The 24,313-nt window shown below is 37.2% G+C and overlaps 1 protein-coding gene across 3 annotated transcripts in view; it reads right to left on the bottom strand.

Annotated features, from left to right (window-relative positions):
- Positions 1-24,313, bottom strand: part of TANK (TRAF family member-associated NFKB activator) — a 106,229-nt gene that overhangs the window by 53,501 nt on the left and 28,415 nt on the right. The window contains exons 1-2 of one of the 3 annotated variants that reach the window (XM_011947106.1): positions 22,856-23,046; positions 4,243-4,390 (exon numbers count right to left, since the gene is read on the bottom strand). In XM_011947106.1, coding sequence (XP_011802496.1) covers positions 4,243-4,341 — 99 coding nt within the window. In that variant the 5' untranslated portion in view covers positions 4,342-4,390; positions 22,856-23,046. Of the gene's footprint in view, positions 1-4,242; positions 4,391-22,522; positions 22,614-22,855; positions 23,047-24,313 lie in introns of those variants that run through there. The other 2 variants (XM_011947105.1, XM_011947107.1) reach the window with 2 other exon arrangements.

Consider the following 24,313-nt stretch of genomic DNA (forward strand, 5'->3'; position numbering starts at 1 on the left):
TGTCTCTTCTCTGTGCTCATGTATTTTCCTATACTGATCTCTACTGTAGCACATCATACACTATAGTAATAACTACCATCTTCTTTTCTTTTTTATTCTATTATATAGTAAAAAATCTATTTTATTTATGATTTATTTGAACTTTTTAAAGTTTCTTAATGATATAAACGATAATTTATTTATTTCAGTATTCTCAAAACTTCATTAAGGGCCTAGTACTTAGGAGGTACTCAATAAATGTTTCTTAAATAAATCTACCAGAATATTTTGAATTTAACATATAACAATATATATTCTACATTTTTTCTTCATCCATTCTTGAGTACTTAACAAATATTAGCTTTGAAAACTAAATGTAAAAAATTTTCCCTTTTCCTTCTTTGGAATATATGCTAATGTGAGCAAAGGCTTCTTTCACAGCAGATAAGGGGTTCAACTCTCAATTGCTTACCAATGGCTAGTGGAAAAAGAATAGGAGCTAACAGAATTCCTGTTTCTGTCTTATCCAAAAGATATCTTAATACTCGTCTAGAAGAAATATAAAATTGTCATGGTTTCTTAATGAATCTAAGAAGAACAAACACTGAGTTTTTTGTTTTCTACAAGAGTAGTTATGTCTTAAACCTGAACTGAAAAAAAAAATTCAAATTCTAAACTTCAGTTCAATAATTTTAGAAAGCCCTCTCTCATACTGTGCGCTCTTTCCTCCTATCCACCCCTAATGAAGACTTACAGTCCAAAAGTATTCATAAGTATTCCATAATGGAGTATTTTTTGTAAACCAAGAGGAGCCACACAAAGAATAACGATGATTTCTGAAGAATGGAGGGAGTTATGAATGACAGCTAGTTTTATAGATTTATCAACTAGAAAGGAGAAGGAAATTGTGTAGTTCCTGTATTTAAGGAAGAAGTTAATAATTGCATGGCTAGCTGTGGCATTATGATTAGGTTTTTTTCCATGGTTCCTAGCTCATAACTCCCACAACTCTTGTTACAGTCTTTTGTTATAATGTTGCGGTCCTTCAGGCCTTGGAAGCAGGCCTCAGGAAACAGTCTTTCTCTCTCTCTAACCTTCTCCTGCCCTCCTCTCACTTGCTGAAGACAGGACTCTAATATTTAGACTATGGGTCATCAGACCTTCATTCCAGAGAGGGTCCTGCTGCATACTCTGGAGGAAGGAATGCTGCACAGAATGACCAAGAAGAATCTGAACAGACAGGACTTGCTGGATTTAGATCATACCCTTTTTGTGCAATCACATTTTGAACTGGTTGTCCATACTTCAATCATGGACAACCAATGAAGTCTCCATAGAAGCCCCAAAGGACAGGGTTCAGGGAACTTCTCGGGAGCTGAACATGTGGAAGCTGACAGAAAGATGAAGAACTCATCCACGTGTTGGGAGGGTAGTGCACTCCAACTCCACAAAGGCAGAAGCTCCCGTACTTGGGACCCTTTCAGACCTCACCCTATGTCTCCTCATTTGGATGTTAATATCCTGTAAAATATTCTTCAAAATAAACTGGTAAAAGTAAGTATTGGTTCCCCTGAGTTCTGTGAGCCACTCTAGCAAATTAATCAAACGCAAAGGGGGGGTTGTGGGAACTCCAACTGGAAACTAGTCGGTTAGAAGTTCTGGAGGCCGGGACTTGCAACCTGGGGAGGGGAGAGGGTGGTCTTGTGGGACTGAGCCCTTTACTTGTGGGATCTGATGCTATCTCTGAGTAGATGGTGTTGAAACTGAATTGGAGGACATCTAGCTGGTGTCCACTCCTTAATATGGGGGGGAGAAACACACACACATTTGGTCACAAATGTCAAGTTTTCTTAATGAACCTAATCACAAAATAAGAAGAATAAACGCTGAGAGTTTTTGTGTTTGTTTTTGTTTTTTAATAAAAATGGTTATGCCTTAAAACTGAAAGGGGAAAAAAAATTCCAAATTCTATACTTCAATTCTCTGACCTTCTCCTTTTCTCTTTTTCTATGTTGATGATTATTGTTGTGGTGTGAGATAGAGGAAAAACAAAGTTCGAGAGTTTTTCCAAAATATTAGTGTATTAGACTTCAGAGTTTCACAGGCTAGTAATTTTTTTTTTAATTGAGAAAATCAACATAAGATCCCTCACTTTCAATTGCCTGTGCAGAAGTAATTTAACATAGCAGGCCTGAGGCTGTTATCTTCAGAAAAGTTTAGGTGCAAGTTTACCCTTGGCTAGTGATGTGGGTTGGGGTTGGCTCTGTGTACCCACCCAAATCTCATGCTGAATTGTAATTCCCAATGTTGGGGGAGGGACCTGGTGGGAAGTGACCGGATCATGGAGGTGGATTTTCCCCATGCTATTCTTGTGATAGTGAGTGAGTTCTCATGAGATTTGATGCTAAAAGTGTGTGGCACTTCCCCCACCTTGCGCTCTCTCTCTCTCCTGCCACCTTGTGAAGAAGGTGCTTGGTTCTCCTTCGCCTTCCGCCATGATTGTAAGTTTCCTGAGGCCTCCCAGTCATGCTGCCTGTTAAGCTTGAGGAACTGTAGGTCAATTAAACCTCTTTTCTTCATAAATTACCCAGTCTCAGGTAGTTCTTTTTTTTTTTTTGAGATGGAGTTTCATTCTTGTTGCCCAGGCTGGAGTGCAATGGAGCAATCTCAGCTCACTGCAACTTCTGCCTCCAGGTTCAAGTGATTCTCCTGCCTTAGCCTCCCGAGCAGCTGGGATTACAGGCACTTGCCATCATGCCCAGCTAATTTTGTATTTTCAATAGAGATGGGGTTTCACCATACTGGTCAGGCTGTTCTCAAACCTCTGACCTCAGGTGATCCGCCTACCTCAGCCTCCCAAAGTGCTGGGACTACAGGCGCAAACCACCACACATGGCCATCAAGTAGTTCTTTATAGCAGTGTGAGAATGGACTAATACAGCTGGCATCTGGGAACCTGTCTTTTGAAAACCTTTCCTAAATGATAATGTTGTGCCTGCTGTGCCAGCCCACTTAAGATCGTACAATGAGACTTACGACGAACACGTTTCCTTTTGAGAGAGTCTGGAATTTTGGTTGACGAGAGGGTGCCAATGTGATCAATCCTCAATTAAAAAAATAAAAACCCGAACTCTGAAACTAAAATGGAGTTCCTGATGTACTGCACACGTTACTGAATTTTAAGTTGAAGGACAGGTGTATAGGGAAGGCTGAAAAACATGGATTCCTCTAGACTCCTCCTGATGCCTTTTTCCATTAATAATCTGGTGATGTATCTTTACTATGTCACTGTAATAAATCTTAGCTATGAGTATGATTGAATGTTGAGTTGTACGAATCTTTCTGGGGAATCACAGAACGTGCAGGTGAAATCGGAGACTTCTGAAACACTACTATGTAAAGATAATAAACAAGGAGAGGATCCTATCATCATATTTCACAAAAGTATATGTTAATAAAATTCTGCTCTTTGCTTTGACCATATGGAAACATGGAGCATAACATCAGAATAGAAGACAGAATTTTAAATGAAATAAATGTAGCATTAGGAGAAGTTTAATAATTAGCCTTATTTTTCTCATTTTGCTGCAGATCAGTGAAAATCTCATCATGAACCAGTAACAGACATGTGCTTAAGAACTACGAGGTTAAGTAAGTTTTGCCTGGATATGTCTTTCCTCCGATTTACTTTCTTCTGAAACTAAAAGTACTAAAAAGAAATGTTATGTGTACAGGGATAATTTTAAAAGCTGAAACTTTTAATAAGTCATTAAAGATTTCACTGAAATAGTCTACTTTTAACTGTTATAAAGAATGGAAGAGTATTATAAATTAATAACAAATTTTGTTCTTGAATATTTTAAGATTTGAAGTTTTCCTGCCAGCCAAATAACAACGTAAAAACTACCAAAACCAAACAAACAGAGACAGTGATACTTCTAACTTTGTCATAAAACTGTTTTTATAGTTATTTCCTCCTTATTTATAAATACTGATATTTTAAAATTATTTATGGAAGACAACATTCACAATCTTCCACAATCACCTGAAAAGGAGCCCATCAAATCAACTCTTCCTATGGGTGGCAATATTTTTAAAAAAACAACCACCAAAACCTCAAATTTCATCCATTAATATATACCTGCATTTCTGTAATTATAGCTCTTCAGGGCAATTTCTGACAATATAACATTTTTGATGCAAAAAGCTCTAAAATTCCATGTACCAAGATAAAGAGTAACTTTCAAAACCAGAACCACACACCTTTTGCTGTAATTCTTTCACTGCAGAATCTCTATCCATGCATGCCTGCCGGAAGGCTTCATACGCTTTATTGAGTTGCTCGCCAATGTTTTTATCCATTCCTCTTCGTCCTGTAGCATCACTATAAAGGATGGAGTAAATGATAGGTCTGCAAAATAATGAGAACAATTTAGATAATTACTAAGTTACATAAATCTCATTTTAAAAATGCACCTTAAAGATAGATCTATAAGGTTTACCACAAACATTATAGCACCAAATACTAAACATAAGTCTCATCTAAAATCCTGACTAGAAATCTTATGAAACCTTAAGTTCTACAATTTTTAAATATTCTTATTCTAATGTTCAAGGAACAAGTGGGGTTCCAGTTCAGGAAGATGCTACTTTGAGAATAGTAATCTATAAACTTAACCTAAAAATGAGAAAATATAAAAGGCCATTTTAAATTCTTTATTATGGAAATGTACAATAGGATCAGCAATGTGGGAAGGGATTTCGTTTTACTAAATGGACTCTTATTCCCACTTACGATGTGAATTCTTGCTACACTGAAATTAGAGCAAAATTAAATAGATAATAAATTTTTGTGGATGGAGTTCACACTGTTGTTATCACAGAGCAATTAAAATGTGTGAAAATGTTCTTATTTTAGCACAAAATCTAGGGAGAGTTGCTGTTGCATTATACATTAAAAAAGAAAAATCACATCCCTTCAGTCCTACCCCCAATACCTATTAGTTTTCTAACTTCCCTGCTGTTTCTGAATACAGGTGATTTGCTCAGTGGAGGTAATTTGGTTTTATAATCTCAGTTTGCCTAACATCTCTTAATGACATTCCTTTGCTCTGAGCAGAAGGCTAACTAATGACTCCGATTCTTCCTGTCCAACTGTAAAAACCACAACACAGGACCTTTCTGTTAATCCTCTAAAAGCCACAGACTAGACAAAGTTCTCTATCAGTTATATTGGGTACCAAGTTATTTCATATTTCTGAAAATTCTTCAAAATTTCAGTCTCTAATCTGTCCTAACATCTTTTGTTATATCTTTAGGCACACTTTTAAAATTTTCACATTTTCAATTGAGATACAATTCATATAGTATAAAATCCACTATTTTAAAGTGTACCGTTTGGTATTTTTTAGAATATTCATTATGTTGTGCAATCATCACCATCATCTAATTCTGGAACATTTTAATCACCCTCCCGAAAATAGTCCATACCTATTAAGTTAGTCCCAATCCTCCTCTTCCCCCATCTCCTGGTAGCCATTAATCTTTTTTTTTTTGTCTCTATGAATTTACCTATTTTTGATACTGCATATAAATAGAATAATACAATACATGCTTTTTGTGTCTGGCTTCTTTCAGAAAGAATAATGTTTCTGAGGTTCATCCATGATGTAGCATGTAACAGTACTTGACTCCTTTTTATGGCTAAATAATATTCCATTGTATGGATATGCAACATGTTGTTTATTCCTCAGTTGATGGACATTTGAGTTGTTTCCACCTTTTGGCTACTATGAATAAGGCTACTGTGCACATCTGTGTATACATTTTTGTATGAACATGTTTTCAGTATTTTCAGATATACACCTAGAAGTGAAACTGCTGAGTCATATGGTCATTCCATGTTTAACTTTTTGAGGAACTGCCAGTTTCCACAGAAGCTGTACCATTCTACATTTCCACTAGCAATGTATAAGGGTTCCAATTTCTCCACATCCACACCAATACTTCTTATAGTCCATTTAAAAAATTACAGCCATCCTAGTGGGTGTGAAGGGGTACCCTATCAAAGTTTTGATTTGCAGTTCCCTAATGACGAGCATCTTTCCATGAGCTTATTGGCCATTTGTGTATCTCTGGCAATGTATCCATTCAAACCCTGTGTCCACTTGTAGTAAGTGGGTTATTTCTCTTTTTATTGTTAAATTTTAAAAGTTCTTTATATTTTCTAGAAACTAGACTGTTATCCAATACGATTTGTAAGTATTTTCTCCCATTCTGCAGATGCCTTTTTACTTCTTGATAGTGTCCTCTGACACACAATGTCTTTAATTTTAATATAGTCCAATTTACCTATTTTTTTCTTTTGTGGTTTGTACTATTGGTGTCATATCTAAGGAACTGTTGCCTAATCTAGGGGGTCATGAAGATTTTCAACTGTTTCTTTTTAATAAGTTTATAATTTATATTAAAGTCTTTGATCCATAGTGGGTTAATGTTGTATAAGGTGTGAGGTAGGGGTCCAGATTCATTCTTTTGCATGAGGTTAGCCGATTGTCCTGGCACTATTTGTTGAAAGGGTTATTCTTTTCCCACTGAATAGCCTTGGCACCCTTGCCAAAAATCAACTGATCATAAATCACAATGTTCTTTTAAATACCCACATGCAAGTAATCTTTCAGCCAAAGTTTTTCATTTTAAGATACCTGGTAAATTTAAGTAATTTACCAGGTTCAATAAAAACAATTCCAGGGTTTTGGATAACAATGTCATTACTTTCTGAAAAACTGAAGAAATGGCAACTCTATGCATTCCACTTAGGAAGTTAGTTTCTACTGCTATCTCTGACAGATGAAAAAGTTGAAATCTTGTTAGGATAATTAACATTGCTAGGATCTCTGCCCAGACATAGACAATATGGAAACATAAGCAATTAGCATTAATAAAAAGCACCATTTTGAGTATTTTAGACACTGCTTCATTCAGAAACATACAAAGGCTACTTACAAAAAATATATGAGATTAAAAATAAATATGCAAAGAGGAAAGAATAAGTATAGGCAGTCACAGGGACTATAATATACTATAATATACTAATACAGAAGTTAGAGGTTTTAAGTAGCTAAGTGGCTAAGTTAAAAAGCCTTAAAAAACTGCATGTCATGAAAAATTGTCAATGTAAACCACACCTGTACTTTTAGATCTGGGACAAATAAGGGCCTTGACCTGGAAATCCATCTAGTTCCTTGCTTTGTTCTATTACTGACTGACCCTTAGTTAACGGCCACTAAATCTTTTGGGACCAAAGTTTCCTTTTCTTCAGTACAAAAAGGTGTTTGGACTCAATTTCTAAGAAACTTTCTTGTTCTACAGTTCTTGAGTTTATGAGTTAAAAATGCATGTCTGCTCCATCAACAAGATGCATTCTTGTTTTTAAAAATGTAAATGCAGCACTAAAAATAGCTGCATCATATGCAGGTAAATCATGTGGAGCCATCACTTCAGGTCCTTGCATTAGATTACACAAATGGCACTAAGAGAGGAGCTACTGAGTAAATTCCACACAGATGCATCCTATTTCCTGAAATAAGAATGTATGCTGAAGAAATAAGTTCCAGGTTGATACAAATAAGTAAATGATACTTTTAATTCCTATTTCACAACCAAGAAGGGAATTAGGTGTTAGATCAGCAACATAGACCAGAGTAAAAGGAAAGTCTCTGGGACTCAGCTAATTAAAATGGACAGATTTCAAATATTAACACCCTGAACTTTAAAGCCACTTGTTTCTTTATTTATTTTTAGCATTTGTTAAGTATAAAATTAATTTAAGAGGCAGCTACATTTCAATTACATTTCAGTACCCCTTCCGCAATATTTGCCAGACTCCAGGAGAATGCTTTATATTTATAGTAAACATGCTCACACCTAAATCTCATGGTTAAGCTCATTCTCCAAACCCAGGAGACTGCTACAGCAACCTCTCCCTTGAAAACACTCTCGTAATTAGGGTTTTGCTCTATTTCTGGATTTGGTTTGCTGGTTTCCTTCCATTACATGAGAAAAAACATCTGAAATCCCAGAAGGTAGCAGGGTTAGCTCAATGCAAATCACCATCCCAATCTTGTCCCCTGCAATTCTTCTGGAGCGTGGATACTCTCATCTACCCACTGTTGTCCCTCTAGCAGTAATTCCTTTTTTCCTACCCAGACCAGTGGTTCAGACAAGCAAAACTGAGGGCAGCAGGTTCTTGTCCCACCTCTCCAGCCCAGTGATTGACCATGGTGTGCCTGTCCATGAAGAAACACCAGGAAAATCCCTGCTTCCTCTTTCATTGATCCCTTGGTTCAATAATGAAACTGTCCTGGAGTAGGGGAGGCAGCATGAGCAAGAAAGATAATTTTCCCTTCCTTTGGTAAAGCTTCCCAGCCCTAACAAAGCTTTGATTTTAATAAAATATATCCCATTACCATTCAATTAGAACAAAGTATTTGCTGGCTTATTATGTGTAAGGCACCATATGGGGAACAGCAAGGGATTCAGATATCGTACTATCTTAAAGTTATGTTTCTTTCACAAAATATTTTCACCAATTCTTCATTTCCTATTACATATTAATATTCCTGTTTGACTGATAAGGCTCAGAATGCTTAAATGATTTATCTATAGCTATAAAGCTGTGTTATAAACTAGATTAAATCTTTAAAATTGTTAGTTCAAAGATTGTTCATTAAAGCCAGCTGCAAAGTGCTCTCCCAGGGTGTTATGGTTAATATGCTTATTTGATAAAATATTTTGTGCCAACTATGAGCAGAAGTGTGCTGGATACCACTGATGCCGTGAGAACAAAACAGACATGAAATCTCCTCCCAAGAAGGTACCATTAACTGTAACTTGAAGCATACAGTAGGTGACTATTCTAAGATATCCAAAAGGTTATAGAGTTTGGAGAGGAAAGTTCATCTATTTATGAAGTTTAGGAAAGGCTTTGAGAGGTAGGTGGTATTTGAATAGGATTTTGAAATATAGGTGGGAATGATCTTACCCATTCCTTTTATTTAATTATCAAATGGCAGTCATCCTTTTTCAAACAGGTTTCCCACTGCGATAAGGATGTTTTTAATATTAAATAATATCAATTCTTTACTAAAACAGGCCCAGGATTATATGCATTTCTTATGCATTGCTCAGGTTGATTGTCCTGATCAGGACAACCATACAAACCTGAGACAATTCTTAAGCATAACAATGATGGTTACTATAAACATGACAGATCAGGCTAAAGCTTTTCCCACCATGCCTGAAAGCAAGTAGGGGCGGAAATGAAAGAAAGGGCAAGTTCTGCAGCCTTGATTTTCTTTGTTATTAAGACAAAGAGTTTGGATAATAGAGTTTCCTTTAACTTTATAATTGTATAGCATTACCAAACTATACAGAGCACAAAAACTTTTGCTCATAAATGATATCATATATTTAAAAAGAGTAGGTGCTTTGTCTTAATTTATGTTACAAATTAAGCCTTGATTGCAAACCAGTTGCTAGGGCATTTCATTTCAGAATGGTGAGAAGCAAAGAGTAAAGTTATATAGAGTGTCCTGGAAGTAAAGAGATGATATGATACTGTAAAAATATGTGATATGAAAAATATGTGATTACAAATAATACTGTGAAAATTACTGTGACTTTTGTTTATTCAATAACGTTTATATATTTCCTCCTAAACACTTTACTAAGTAGAGTGAAAAAAAATACAGGCTTTAAATTCAGACCCAAGATCTGCAATTTCCTAGCCCTTTACTGAACTCTGAACATCAGTTTGCATATCATACATAGTTTGTAGGGTTACAATAAAAATTGAGACCATATATACAGTAAAAAGTAAAACTTAAGTGAGACCATATATAAAAGATGTTATTTGTTCCTCAATATCCATTCTCCCCTTCTCTTATAGTACGAATACTTCTGATTTTTAGCTCGTGTGGTCAAGTGACTATGTGCTAGTCATTGGCAAATGGGTGTAACTTCCATAACAAGTTTTCCCTTTCACCTTTTTTTCTTCCCCAGTTGGATGGAATGTCATGGTGACAAGCCACCTGGAACACTGTGATGCAGGCAACACTTGTTTAACTACTGCTTTGTGGGTCTCTAAAGGAGGAACTAACTGAGCTGTATCCTGATTGATACAACATTCAAGACTGGTTCAGTGTTGAACACACAGTAGGCACTCCTTTTCTCCCTGGGAAACAGAAAAACAGTCATGGTCTTTGCCTTTTTCTCCAATTAAAGCTTATAATTGAGTGAGGCAGACACACATGAAACTAATTAGCCAAAAGGTCAATTATAAATGTTTAAAAAAAAAGGTCTGGGCACATCTTCATAGAGGTCTGGGTAGCACAGGTATAATCATTTGCAGGACCTCACCCAATGGTTCACTAGAGATTTATGCATTTCATTCAAAGTTTTACCTAAAAAGAAGAAGAAAACTGTTAAGCAAAAGGTATAAACAAGATAAAGGCTCAATAGAAGGAAGAATTAAAATAAGAAGGATTGTGGAAGGCTTCACAGAGGATCTGACACTTAAACCGGCTCCCGAAAGATGAGAAGAGTTTCAACTAGTAGAGAATGAATGGGGAAAGTACATTCATTCTGAAAGAGCAGAGGCCCTGAGGAGTCGTTAGTATGGTGCATTTAGTGATGGGAGTGAGTATTCTGTTTATGCAAGTCTAGCATGTGTGCAGAGATGATACAGAGGTGAGGGTGCCAAAATAAGCTACAGACAGGGTCAGCACATATGACTGTGCTGTACTACAAAAATCCTAGGGAAGACCATACGTAAAGACCATGATTGGAATGGCATCCCATAGAGCTGTAGAGTACACTGACCACATAAACCACATGCAGCAGACTGTTATGGCTAGACTATAGCAGACCTCGAATGTCACTCTAAGAAATTTAGTCCTTAACATGTTGACACAAGGAGTAATGAGAGGTTTTCAAGGAGATGATAGACATATTTTAGAAAGACAGAACAGATAACAGCACAGACTACAAACTAGTAAGGGAGACAAAGTGAGGCTACACCACAGGCAACTATTGCTGTATTCCAGGTAAAAGATGAGGGTTTGAACTAGAGCAGGGGAAATAAAGATGAGTGGATTCAACAGACATTTCAAGAGTAGAATTAACAGGATTTGATGGCCGACTGGATGTGCACAATAGACAAGAGGGCAGCAATTCAGGTACCTGTGACTGCAAATCAGTTGGCCTGAAATGGGACCTCAGAATCTACATTTTAATTAGCACAGTGCCTCAGGTGATTTTGTTGCAGATGGTTCGCCCGCCATTATTTTTCAAAACATCCAATAGAAAGTGGTGATAGCCAGACATAAAGAGACAGAAAGAAAATTTTCAGGAGAGGGAAGATACTGAATCCAATTTTGGACAACAGTGCTAGAAAAGACATCATAATAAAGAGGAAAAAAGCAACAACTGTATAATTATCTATAGGAAAAAATGAAGACTAACTATGCCTTCCCTATTGTTTGTATTCTTGAAGACTTGTTTTTAATGTCCCCTGATACTAGTACATCCTTGGATGGCCAATTAGGCCAAAATCATTTTACCAAAAAAAAAAAAAAAAAAGCAGAAAAAAACCTACATTTTTGAAAAGAAAACAATAGAGAAAAGCAATATGCATTATTGCACCACCTTATAGCACAAGATGTACATGTTTTTCCTATCAAATATAAACCAAAAAAGAGGACAGGCCCACTTATTATTCATTTGAAGGAGGTCAGAAGGAAAACTAGAAAATGCATAAAATAGTGTATGACACTTTATGTCTGTTATTTTATGTAGAAAGACTATTAATAAAAGATGTAGAAATGTTATCTAATGCTCTGCTTTGTTAACCTTTATACGCTGTTAAATAACAGGAAAAACAACTCTGGCAGAGTATTTGAATGCAAGATTTTCCTTAAGTATCTTCTACTCTACCAGATTTATAAATAAATAATAAGGTAGTACTAATGATTTTTCAAAAGAGTGGTAGAGTTTGTATCTATCTTCTGGTCTTAACCAGAAAAGTTTGAAAAAAAATATTTTCAGTAATCTCAAAAAGGTCCCCTAAAACACAAGACAATAATGTAAGAGAAGTCACAGGCTGCAGAAGATTCATAAATGGTAAAGTTGTTTTGAAAGAGAAGTAGTTAAAATCTTATGAGTTAACGGGTTGGCTGCCCCTCCATTATCCGAGTCATTTACTGTATCAGAAGAAACCACTATGGAGGAAGAGAGCTCTTCTATGAAAAAAGAGTTGAAATTTCAAGAGATAGAGGACCTTTTCACAAAAGGGCCTAAATTCTCTTTAAATCACAATTTAAAATAGCTGAGCAGCCATTTAGCCTTGAGAACATTACCAACGATAAATAGGAACAGGCAAAAACCTACATAATTATAAAGCTTTACTCTGTGCTCTTAACCACTGGCACAGGGCTCTACAGCTCTTCATATCCCTTGTTTTTAATTTCCCTGAGGACACCTACAGGCTGTTGGATTTGCAAGTCACAACTTGTTTTATTAGAAGTAATTGTGAGAACTTGAATAAAAAAATAAATAAGGTTTCAGAGATTTCCAGATCTCCATTTTCAGTTATTCTGAAGATGTTTAGGGTATGACTTTAAAATATTAGCTTAAAATCAGATCTAATATTTTTAATCCAGTACCATGCAACAAGTTCTCTCCTTCAGACTGAAGAGAAGCCTACAAAAATCCCTGGGCAGCCCAACAGACCAACCTTTCAAACTTGCATCTGTGCCAAAATTACCCAACTTTCTACCCTTTTCAAGGCCACATCAGTTTACCTCAAATATGAATATTCAGACCTAGTAAATCTTAACACTTGCTGTGCCACCCTACTGTGGGGAAGCAATAGTTGATTAGAAACTCAGATTTGTTGTTTCACTTCCTTTTGTCTCTGGAAAAAAATAAAAGACACCATAAAATAAAGATTGCAAACCAAATTTTTAACTATACCACATCTTGTGTAAAATGTACTAATTTCTCTGTTAAGGCAATTTAGATTAGATTCTCTAAATTAAAAAGCCTAGTCAACTGAAGATAAAATCAGAGTTGAAGTACACAATACATGTCCAGTCTAGACAGGCTTGGTGATGGGTGAGAATAAACAAGTCATTTAACCTTTCTATGGACCTCTGTTCCCCCATCTCTCCCAATTTAGAATCTTGGGGTAGAGTCAGGTTATAGGACATTGGTTCACAACCTGTCAGCACATTAGAATCATCCACGGTGGTTTTAAAAAATACATTACCAAACCCTGTCCAAGACTCCTGGATCTAATTTTGTACAGGGGGGAGATGTAAGATAAATTTAAAATTACTGCCATACAGGGTCAAGTCATAGTTTGGAAAGCACTATAAAACACTACACAAATATGCACCAACGAAGGGAAACAGACTTTCATAAAGTTGCCTTTTTTCCCATAGTGATCTGCTTTTTTAATTATTCTATAAGAAGTATATAGAATTTAGGGACAAAAATAGCAGTTGCTAAGGTAGAAGACTTTCTCAAATAAATAAATAATGGTATTTTGATACTTTGGCAGATGGCCCAGAGCAATAGCACTTTATTGATCTTGGTTCCATAAAACTTCCACAACTCATCAACTTGTATGACAAATGTTTTCTCTACTAATGGCATTTGCACTGAAGGTCTTGTTGAGAAATTTGACTGACCATAGCCCATCTCCCACTAAGTAGCAATGACACTTTTAACTTGGTGTTCCCCCTATCAATAATCTAATCATCCTAATTTTATTTAAATTCTCAAACTATCTACAGATAGTTGAGAGACAAGATAGATCTCAAAGACATGCCTTTAATTCAAAGACGTACAAAGAGTCATGGATCAGAAGGACAATCTCAGTCTTCTGTTTGAATGGCAATCATCCCAACAATGAAGAAGGTAGTTCCCTATTTGATCATGGGAAGCACTGGAGTTGGGGTAGGAACAAGTATCTATTTGCAGGTGCTTTACATAAAACTAACTCATTTTTAATCTTCCCTCTGCAGAAGCATATATTGTCTTCCCTTTACAAGGAGGAAACTGAACTCCAAAACTGAGCTTCAAAAGGGTAAATAAGTTGCATAAGGCACAGAATTAGAAAATAGAAGAACTAGATAAATCTAGGTCTCTGTTGCTACAGCACAATCTCTAGCTCTCTCCCCTCTAATTTAGTTATTATTTTAATCAGAGCTATACATACCTGTATCTTAATGAGTTGAGCAGTTCTACAAGAAAAACGGTAGTTCTCTGCTTTCCCCTCCCTATTTCCTGCTTCACCTTGACAACAATTCTTTTGACTAATTCTTTTTTGTATTTATCTCTGTATCTCTAAATAACATGTAACATGGCCACCACTGATTTTTCAGTTTTTGTCTCCCCATCATGGAAAATTAGGATTCAGTTCTCTTTAAACATTCCCTACCTCCTATTCTCCCCATTTCCCCAATACAGTTGTTTCTAATTTTTCATTAGATTAGCATTCAGCTTTTACTTTCTTATTACTATGTAATGCTATTCACTGCTGAACAATACAATATACCATGGATGCTTTTCCTTTCCTGAAAATTTTTTTCCCTGAAAATTTTTGTTTGCTTTGTTTCCTATTATCACTAATACAACTCCTCAACACATTGAGACACTTCAGGTATTCTATCTCTTTAGAGGAATCACTCTGTAAGCTTTCTGGTTTGCTCCAATCTAGACCAGTTGCTCTCTATGCCTGATGGAAAGCCTTCATCTTGGGACCTTCTTAACCTTGAATTTGGGGATACCCTTTGTCCATCTCTTTCTCTAATTGAATCCCTCATTTTCAGTCTCCTAAATCTTTCCTTGTTTTATATCCCCATGTGGTGACGCAAATCTTCTAGCAGCTTCCTAAGAAAGTGTTTGAGAAGTAAATTTTTTGCGGCTTTGCATAACTAAAATATCTTTACCCTCTGACTTAACTGATAGTTTGGCTAGATTAAGAGTTCTAGGTTGGAAGTAATTTTTCCTCAGAATTCTGAAAGCTTTGCTAGGCTATCTTCTAGCTTCTGTTTATTTTTGTTGAGGATCAGATCCATTTTGATTCCTGATCTTGGATAATTCTCACTCTGCTGCTCGAGGCTGGAGTGCAATGGCGCGATCTCGGCTCACTGCAACCTCCACCTCTAGGATTCAAGCAATTCTTGTGCCTCAGCCTCCCTAGTAGCTGGGATTACAGGCGTGCGCCACCACACCCAGCTAATTTTTGTATTTTTAGTAGATGGGGTTTCACCATGTTAGCCAGGCTGGTCTTGAACTCCCAGCCTCAGGTGATCTGCCTGCCTTGGCTTCCCAAAGTGCTTGGGTTACAGGCATGAGCCACCGTGCCTAGCCTTAACCGATTTTTTTCTCTTTGAAAAATATTAGGATTTTCTTTTCTCTTTGTCCCTAGGATTCTGAAATTTCCGGACCATACCTGGCCATGGACTATATCATAGCAATAGGTGCTTGGTGGGCCCTTTCAACCTGGAAATTCCTCCTTCAGTTCTTGGAAATTTTCTTGAAAATTTTTTGGGGCAATTTCTTTCCTTTTGTATTCCTGTCTGGGACTTCTATCTGGGTTTTGAATCTTCTGTACTGGTTCTTTAATTCTCCTTATTCCTCCACCCCTTTTAAAATGAACTTCCCTCCTTATCTCATAGTGAGAAATAAAAACTTTTAATGTGAGGAGTGCAAACCCCTTTTAATTATCAGGCCCAGAGAGGCACTGAAATGTGAGTGGGTGACAGCAGTCACACATCACTCTCCCCTGTGAACTAAATGACCCTCTTGAAGCTACCTACTATGTGATGCCAAGCAGCCATAAAATGCCATACATGAGATACCAAAACTCATACCATATAGTTCAACAATGTATAATCACTAATCAATGTTATTTCTGTAAACCAGTGAGAATTCCTATCAAATAACTTAGCATCAGCCCATTCCTTGTCCTCTTTTGCCTTTAAAAACCTGGTTGCAACAAGGGCCGAATGGAACACTCCCCAAGGCAACCTGGAAGTGTGTCCAAGGCAGCTGTTCTCAACCTTTACCCGAATAAACTCCCCATATTAAATTTGCCTCAGTTTCTTTAGTTTGATAATAGATACAGTATCTTAAGTCTGTTGTCTTTGGCAGCCATTATTATGCTGCCAAATGACAGCCAACCAATCCTGGATAAAGAAAGTAGTAATCAAGGGTAAGTAATGGTGCTTCTGGAGCTGCACTGAGGCTGAAAGTGTATAAGCCAAACGATGTTCCACCTCTAACTGCCTGTTCAACCAGAACATCTGAGCTTTGATCAGTTATGTATATATACATTGGGATTCCACGTTTGAAGAAAATCAAAGGCTTAAAGGTAGTATTTTCGCCATCTTGGCCCCAGGATGAATAGTAATTCTTTAGTAAGGTCTACTTTTTTTGTAGGTGGTAGAGATAAGTGTGAGTAATTTGGGAGGCAGGCAAGGCCCCTCTGCTGGGTTTCCCCGACTGCTGAGCCTATTCTGTTTCTGGGTAAATGTTCTGCCACAGTTCACACTTGTGGTGAGAGACCAACTCAAATCTAAAGCAGTTTCAGGATGGGGAAAGGAAATCACCTTGATTAACTGCTACCCCTTCCACTTTGCCCTAGAAAAGAAAGACACCAGCCTTTCCCAACCCCTTGGGCTATGAATAAGAGTTCATATCCTGTTTCAGAAAAGTTGCCACTGTAGCATATAAAGAGGTGAATCAGTGAATGTAAGACACATTCTGTGTTTTTGTTTTGTTTGGCTTTTCGTTTTTTTTGGGACAGAGCTTCACTCTGTCCCCCCAGGCTAGAATATGATAGCCCACTGCAGCTTGGACTCCTCGCCTCAAGCAATCCTTCTACCTCAGCCTTCTGAGTACTTGAGATTATAGGCGTCAAGCCACTGTGCCCCACTACATCCTGTCTTTTCTGTATCTTAGTTGTATGTTTGCCTCCTCACCCACAAAACACATCAGGAGTAAAAAGCAAAAAAATCAGTCAACAACATGGCATATACACATAAACAAGACATATTCTCTTTTGGATGGTTAGGAAGATTAACTTTAAAGACACTCAAAAATATTAAGTGTGTTTTCCTTAGCTGAAGAAAGGAAATGGAAGAGAACTGTCACTACTCACAGTTACTCATGATCATTTTCCACTTTTAAGGAGTTATATAACACAAGCAGCTAATTCCCCAACTAACTTCCTGCATTTCTATTCTCCTTCCACGTTGTAAACTTTGGGCATGAATATACTCATAGCATACTGTACTACACTGTTTCTGTGCTCCATCCAGGCAGTTGATATAATAGAAACCATAAATGTCAAAAATCCAGCAGTGTTAGAATTTGAATTTTGTATTTTTCCATAAGCTGGCAGGCTAAATGCAACAGGATAAACAAGACAATCTCACTGGTTAAACCCAAAGCTCCCCAGTACATGTTCTCCATTTTGCTGGATGTTAGAACTTGGTGAAATTTTCTATGTGATCTTGCAAGAGCTAAAAGATTTCACTGTCAAAGACCACACCCATGAGTCTCAGTTTTGCCTTACTTCCTTTTTTTCTCCAGTAATACTTCTTTCTCTGAGACTATTTATTAAATGTTATGGGTTTAAGTGCGCAACTAAACAGTGTAACACCAAAAGGGAAAGTAGGCATGTGATGTTCTCCTCCTCTGAGGTGAACATAGACACGGCACTGCTCAGTGGGCTGTACTCAACTGAGTAATCTTAAAGGGGTGTCCTCTCCTCTGAGTAGGAGCAATGTTAGAATCTGAAGATGGGGGAGGAAGGATATACAATTTTAAAATAGTTAATATTAAAAATCTATTACATAAGTCATATAAAGAAGGACTGTGCATAATATTCACAGATGAGGGAACTAGAAGAGAAAGTCTATAGTCAGTAAGGTGTAGAGGAGGAGTAGGACTGTATGGGAAGGAACACGTATTACAATCCTTTAGGATTTATGAAATTTTAATGTTTATCAGAAAGGAAATATGGATTTTTAAAGGTTGAGAAACAATATAAAGGGAAAGGCATTTCTACTTTTGGGATTCCAAATACTTGAGGTTATGAAATCACATTCCAGTAAATGCCATATGATAAATGGTTATGAATAGTAAAACCACTTAAATCTCTCACAGTAACAGTTGATTTGCTGATTCCAAAAATCTTTCTTCAAGCAATAAAAAAAAACATCCTTTATTCTGAAAGAATCTAAGTCTCTAACTTCTGTCCCTTATAGCAAGTCACTCTCTGGCAAAATTATTACCTGATTGGGTTGTTTTGCTGTTCAGTAGAACAATTCTCCATACTTCATTCTACTGCAAATATTTCAAAGACTCCCATAACTTCAACTTGCTAAGTAACCATCAAAATGGAACTCATATTAATTTTGTCTACTCAATTTCCAGTAATTCCTTACTGCAATGACTTAAAATACTTTGTTTTCAATGTTAGCAACCTATTTTCAGTAGACCCTTCTTTTTGCAAAGAAAAAGTATTGGTGTTAAGTAAAAGCTATTATAGATCATTAGTACTCAAACTGTTTACTCTCATAACTTACTACTGATAATTACCATTTATAGAGAATATATCTCTGAAGGTAAAAAGTTACAGTCCAGGAAATTTTCCATGAGACAAACAATTGCCATCATTTACTTCCCAAACTCTTTTCCTTAAGAAAAATAAGTCCCTTTAAAAATGTTTTTCTTGGTTGCACAGCAATGTGAATGCACTTAACATTATTGAACCATATACTTTAAAAAGGTTAAGATGGTAAATTTTATGTTGTGTGAATTTTACCACAATTTAAAAAGCTTTTACAGATTAGGAATTGGAAAATGTGACACATGTACTACATAGGTCCCAAAGCCTGTTTTCAGTTGCAGAGGGCTTGGTACCAGTTATCCCTCAACTTATTTGAACAGTGGCCAAATACTGCACTTAGTTCAAAAGACTTCGAAAATTAATTAACCACTCACTGAAAAGGTAGTTCATTTCATATTCTGTTATCCCTTCCTGAAGGTAAACATAATCTTCGTTCTGAACTATAAAGATATTTTTGTTACATATCTAAATAATAGCCTCCTCTTTCCCTGTATTTATGATTCAAAACCATGGCAGCAAGCACAGGAGATAGCAGGTGGGAAATGGCAGCCACAGCATAAATCCTACAGGAAATAGAAACTAAAACTGGGCTTTACATAACTGAACACAAACGAACTTCAATTAAACAGTAATATTTTATGCTTATAAGGTGTTAGGAAACAAAAAGGATAAATAGTAACAGTCAATCAGCTAATGCATAGCATTGAAATAGCAAAGCTTTATGTCAACAGGCTATTTTTATTTACCATTTGCTTTTGGACAACGGGTATGGTTTTAAAAAACACGCAGTCTTTCTTCATCATAGGGCAAGTCCCCAATTATTTTTGCTATAAGAGCCCATAAATGGAAATATAATACCCAAGCATTCACATAACGCCTGCATCCTACTGTAAGTAACACTTGAGTGTCTGTAGGTATCCTCCACAGTTCACAGATGCAAATTGCTAAATTACATTACCTGTCTCAGGTCATTGTTGAAGGTGATCAAAAAGCATTTGAAATAATCATTTATAAAAGTCTATCAAAGATTACTTACACTATTATCTATGTATTAACAGTAAACCATTAGTCAAGTAAAAAGGTGGGCTTTTGTTAGATGACAGCACTGCTCCATGTGCGTGCACATACCATGTGCATACCTGAACCGTGCTAATGTTTTTCACTTCATATTAAATAAGTATAAGCATGTTAAGCTTGTATATTTTTTCACCCACTCATTTTGAAACCCTCTGTAGGATTTGGCTACAGTAAAATGTCAGCTTGGTTATTACCTTTAAAGTAAGAAATTTCCCGGCAAAATTGGGAAACTAGTGACAACAAAGTGAAACTGATGCTTTCCCAGTTGAGTTTCACTCTTGGTTTCTTTCAGGGCATAGACAAAACTTGCCCATGTAAAAGCAATACCCTTGCTTCTGTAACATAACTGGAGAAGGGAAGAGAAAGAACAGCAAGACATTTTACTTAACAGCCTCAGCCTACCTACAGCATTTTTCCTTGCCCATGAAAAAAAAGTTGTGTGTAGGGGGGAAATAACCAGCAGCAGTACAGCAGGTGCTCTTAGTTCTTGACATTACTGGTGTCTCAGACTCTTTCATTCAAATGTATTTACACAAAGGAGTTTTTGTTTGTTCTGAACCATTTTGCTGAGGATTGTTGCTGTCTTATTGTTGCTGAACAATATCAGACCCAGATGGTTTCATGAGTGAATTCTTCCAGATCTTCAAAGAACAGAGTTCTTAGGCTATTTAAACTACATCAGAGCAGAGGAAGAGGAACTCTGCCCAGTTCTTTTTAGGAACCAGCACAACCTTGGTATCAAAACCTAGCAAAAGTAACAGAAAAAGGTGAGTATAAAATGAATCTCAATTATTGATTTTAAATAAAAATGTTACCAAAGGAACCAATATATACTTAAATATTATACCATGACCATGTGTAAGATTGGTTCACAAACTGGAAATATACTAAAATAATTCACTATCCTATTAGGTCAAAGATGAAAAGTACCTATAAAAGGTTATGATGGATGTCAAAAAGTCATTTGACAAAATCCAACTTCCATTCTTGATAAAAATATTAAGAAGTAATGAAGAGACATTATCTTAACACAACAAGAAATATATATACACACCAAATGAACACCCAACATCTATTACTTAAAATTGTTCTCAAAGTGCTATCTAATACAATAGACACTCCCCAATCCCCAGTTGCAAAAATGACTTTAGATACAATCCAAACACTTCTCTGTAAAAATCATAACGAGCTACAAATATTAAAGGAAACTTCCCTAATAGAATTTATTAGAAATTAATAGTAACTTCATATTTAATGATGACATAGTAAAAAAATCCCCAAACTAAGAAGATAAAGGATGGCCAGAACCACTGTTACTATTTACCACTATTCTGGGGAAGCCAGCAATTCACTAAAGCAAAGAAAGAAAGATATAAGATAATTATAATTAGATGATTGTTTTCCTAGAAAATTCAAGTGAAACAATTTATTAAAGCAACAGATGAGTCTAAAGAAAAGATGCATGCACACATAAGAATTTACTATATTAAGGAGGTATTTCTAGTCAGTTGGGAGAGAAATGATTTCAACAAATGATTTCAGGAAAAATGGCTGATCGGTCATAAAAACAAAAAAATCCTTATCTTAGTATACAAAAATCATTTTCGGATGTTTTAATGAGTAAATCATAAAAAGAGAATTAACAGGAGAAGATTTTAAGAATTTTTGACTGGGGACTACCATCTTTCCTGAGATAAAAAGCCTGCGCATTTTAAACCAAAGCATTGATAATTCTTGAAAATATTTGCCATATATTTCACAAAGAATTAATCTGTATTCTAATGATAAATAGATAATTTTGAAGAATATTGGGCAATATATACGGACAGGACATAGTAAGTAATAGTTAATTACAATTTGGTACATCTACACAATGCAACACCACGCCGACATTACAATAAAATAGAGCTACATATGGCAAGACTTTCACCATATATATGTATTTAATCTGAAACAGATTATAGAACAGTATGCATAATCTCTTACATAAACTATGTAAGAAAGCAAAATAACATGATTATGCACATACAGGAAAGATGTGGAAGGCTTGGATTACAAGTAGGGAGAGGACTGAGAAGGATTTCACTTCCTGCTTTACACAAAGTTGTATTATTTGAGGATCCCTCCTCTCTCAAATGAGGCACAAGAATTTTTAACAGAATACACTGCTTGCTTCTCCACTACCTCTCGTTTGTGTATTCCAACTGCGGTAAGGAGGCAGGTCATTTCCTTTTCCTTCAATTTCACGTCGCTTCTTCACTTCCTTTACTACCATCTCTCCCTTATTATAACTTGTCAAAAGCATGTCCTGTGAGGTGAGATAAACACCACTTTACATAGCAAGGCTGCTTTACTTTTGCTCGTTATAGCATAATCAAAGCACAGCTCTTCTCTGATTATCCTCCCCCTCTTTCTACTTCTTGACAAGCACAGCTTTTTTGCCTGTAACTCGTTGCTAGTCAGTTTATACCGGCGTGGGGACTCCACCTAACGCCTGGGTTCCCACTGTGGGTGGAGTTGGCTTCTGTTCTTCTTGCCTTGGCCACCCACTCCCTCCGTGACCCTCTGGGAAGTTACCCAACTTCTCATTGACCAGGCTATGATGACACCCCACAGGAAGGCAGAGCGGAATTGTGCAACCACCTTGGGAAAACAACAGAAAGAACCAATTAAGTTTTCGAAAGAATACTACTTGATTCTAGGAGGCAGTCCCTCTCTCGAAGGGAAGTCGGGGATGTTCCTGGCGGGTCCACTGCTCACCTCCACACCGCAGGCCCTGCCACCCCCATTTCCCGGGCAAAGCAGCCGGGACGAGTCCCTCCCATGAAGCCGTTGGGGCAGGGGCCGATGATGCTATGCTGACATCGCGGGCCCGGAAACCCCCCGCCAAGGAGTCCGCTCCGGGGGAAGAACTCGCGTGGTTTCTCCCGCACAAAACCCCTCCCCAAACTGCAAATTGTTTTGTCTCTGCTGCTCCTCGGCTTCTCTCCCTGCGGCGCCCCTACTGTCAGCGCGTCCCTCTCGCTTACGCAAATTCTCCGACGCGGTGCTTGATGGATTCGGACACACCATTTCACAAAGTTTCTTACTCACACAGTTCACGGTTTCGGCTACGCTCCCTCTCCCGTCAGGTCGCCGGCGCCTGGCCGAGTGACTCCAACCGGAAGTTGCTTTTTGTTCCAGTTCAGAGGGCAGTGCCTGCGCGCGGAGCCATTAACTCTTCACCTTCCACCCGACAAGGCCAGGGCCCTTCCCCCCTGCCCCGCCCAGCTCAGGGCTATTCTTCCCCGCCCCTCCCCGCCCTGCCCCGCCCAGCCAACTCCCCGCCTCTTGGGGGAAAAAAAAAAAAAAAAGCATCAGCCGCGGAAGGGAATCCTGTGTCAAGTGTAAAGGTCACTTGCGGGTCTTTGCTGGATTTTTTTGCCAAATGATAAATAACCGGTAAATAAATAACCACTAAATAAATAACATCACCCAATATATGAATTAGAGTACACAAGAATCACCTGAGAAACAAAATGTAGTTTCGCCAACCGACTCCTTTTTCATTTCAGAGCAACTGGGGTGAAGCCCAGGAACCTGCATTTTCAACAGATCCTCGTAAATGTATGTAATTAAAGGTGGTTAAAGTCCACACTCTGAGAGACACTACATTTACACATACCCATTTGGTTTCTCCCCAACTAGTAGTATTTTTCGCTAAATGTATTTGTTAAAGAAGAATGGCTGGAAATGGAGGTGGAACTTCATTAGAAAATTCCCCATGAATTAAGATTTCTCCATTATTCCAATTCCTAGCCATGCATGAATATTCTCTAAGATTCAAATCTTAGATACCGCAAGCAAGATATCTTTTCCCTTCAGGACAAGAGGATGAGGTTCTGGCTGCCCCAATTTCTCCCTGTAATTCTGAATCATGGATGGTTCACATCTTTCCTTAGGCCAGTAAGTCCAGGAATTTAAAAACCTGCCAAAGTGCAGTGCATTCTGTCTAGCTATCTTGAATGTTGCTGTATACTTTTAAAAGTCAAAGTTTAAATATGTTTGAAACAATCTTTTCAACAAACAGAAGCTTCTTATAGATAACCTTTTTACTAGTTGAATAGTTTTCTTGTAATAAGTAAGTGAGTTAAACATGACAATACAGTATTGCTTTAAAAAATTATTTAAACTTTTTTTTGAGAGCAGTTTTAGATTCACAGCAAAATGGAAAGGAATGTCCAGAGATTTTCCATACACTTTCTGACCTCACACAAGCATAGCCCTTCCCCATTATCAACATCCCTCACCCCAGTGTGATGGAAAAAGCTGTTATAAATATCTGTGTGCAGGTTTTTTTGTGCGGACATAAGTTTTCATCTCCTTTGGATAAATACCAAGTAGTATCATTGCTGGATCATAAGGTAAGAGAATGTTTAGTTTTGTAAGCAATTGCCAAATTGTCTTCCAAAGTGGCTACCATTTTGCATTCTCACCAGGAATGAATAAGAGTTCTGGCCGGGCGCGGTGGCTCAAGCCTGTAATCCCAGCACTTTGGGAGGCCGAGACGGG

This window comes from Colobus angolensis, unplaced genomic scaffold (genome assembly GCF_000951035.1).
Source record: "Colobus angolensis palliatus isolate OR3802 unplaced genomic scaffold, Cang.pa_1.0 Scaffold259, whole genome shotgun sequence".
NCBI classification, from domain to species: Eukaryota; Metazoa; Chordata; class Mammalia; order Primates; family Cercopithecidae; genus Colobus; species Colobus angolensis.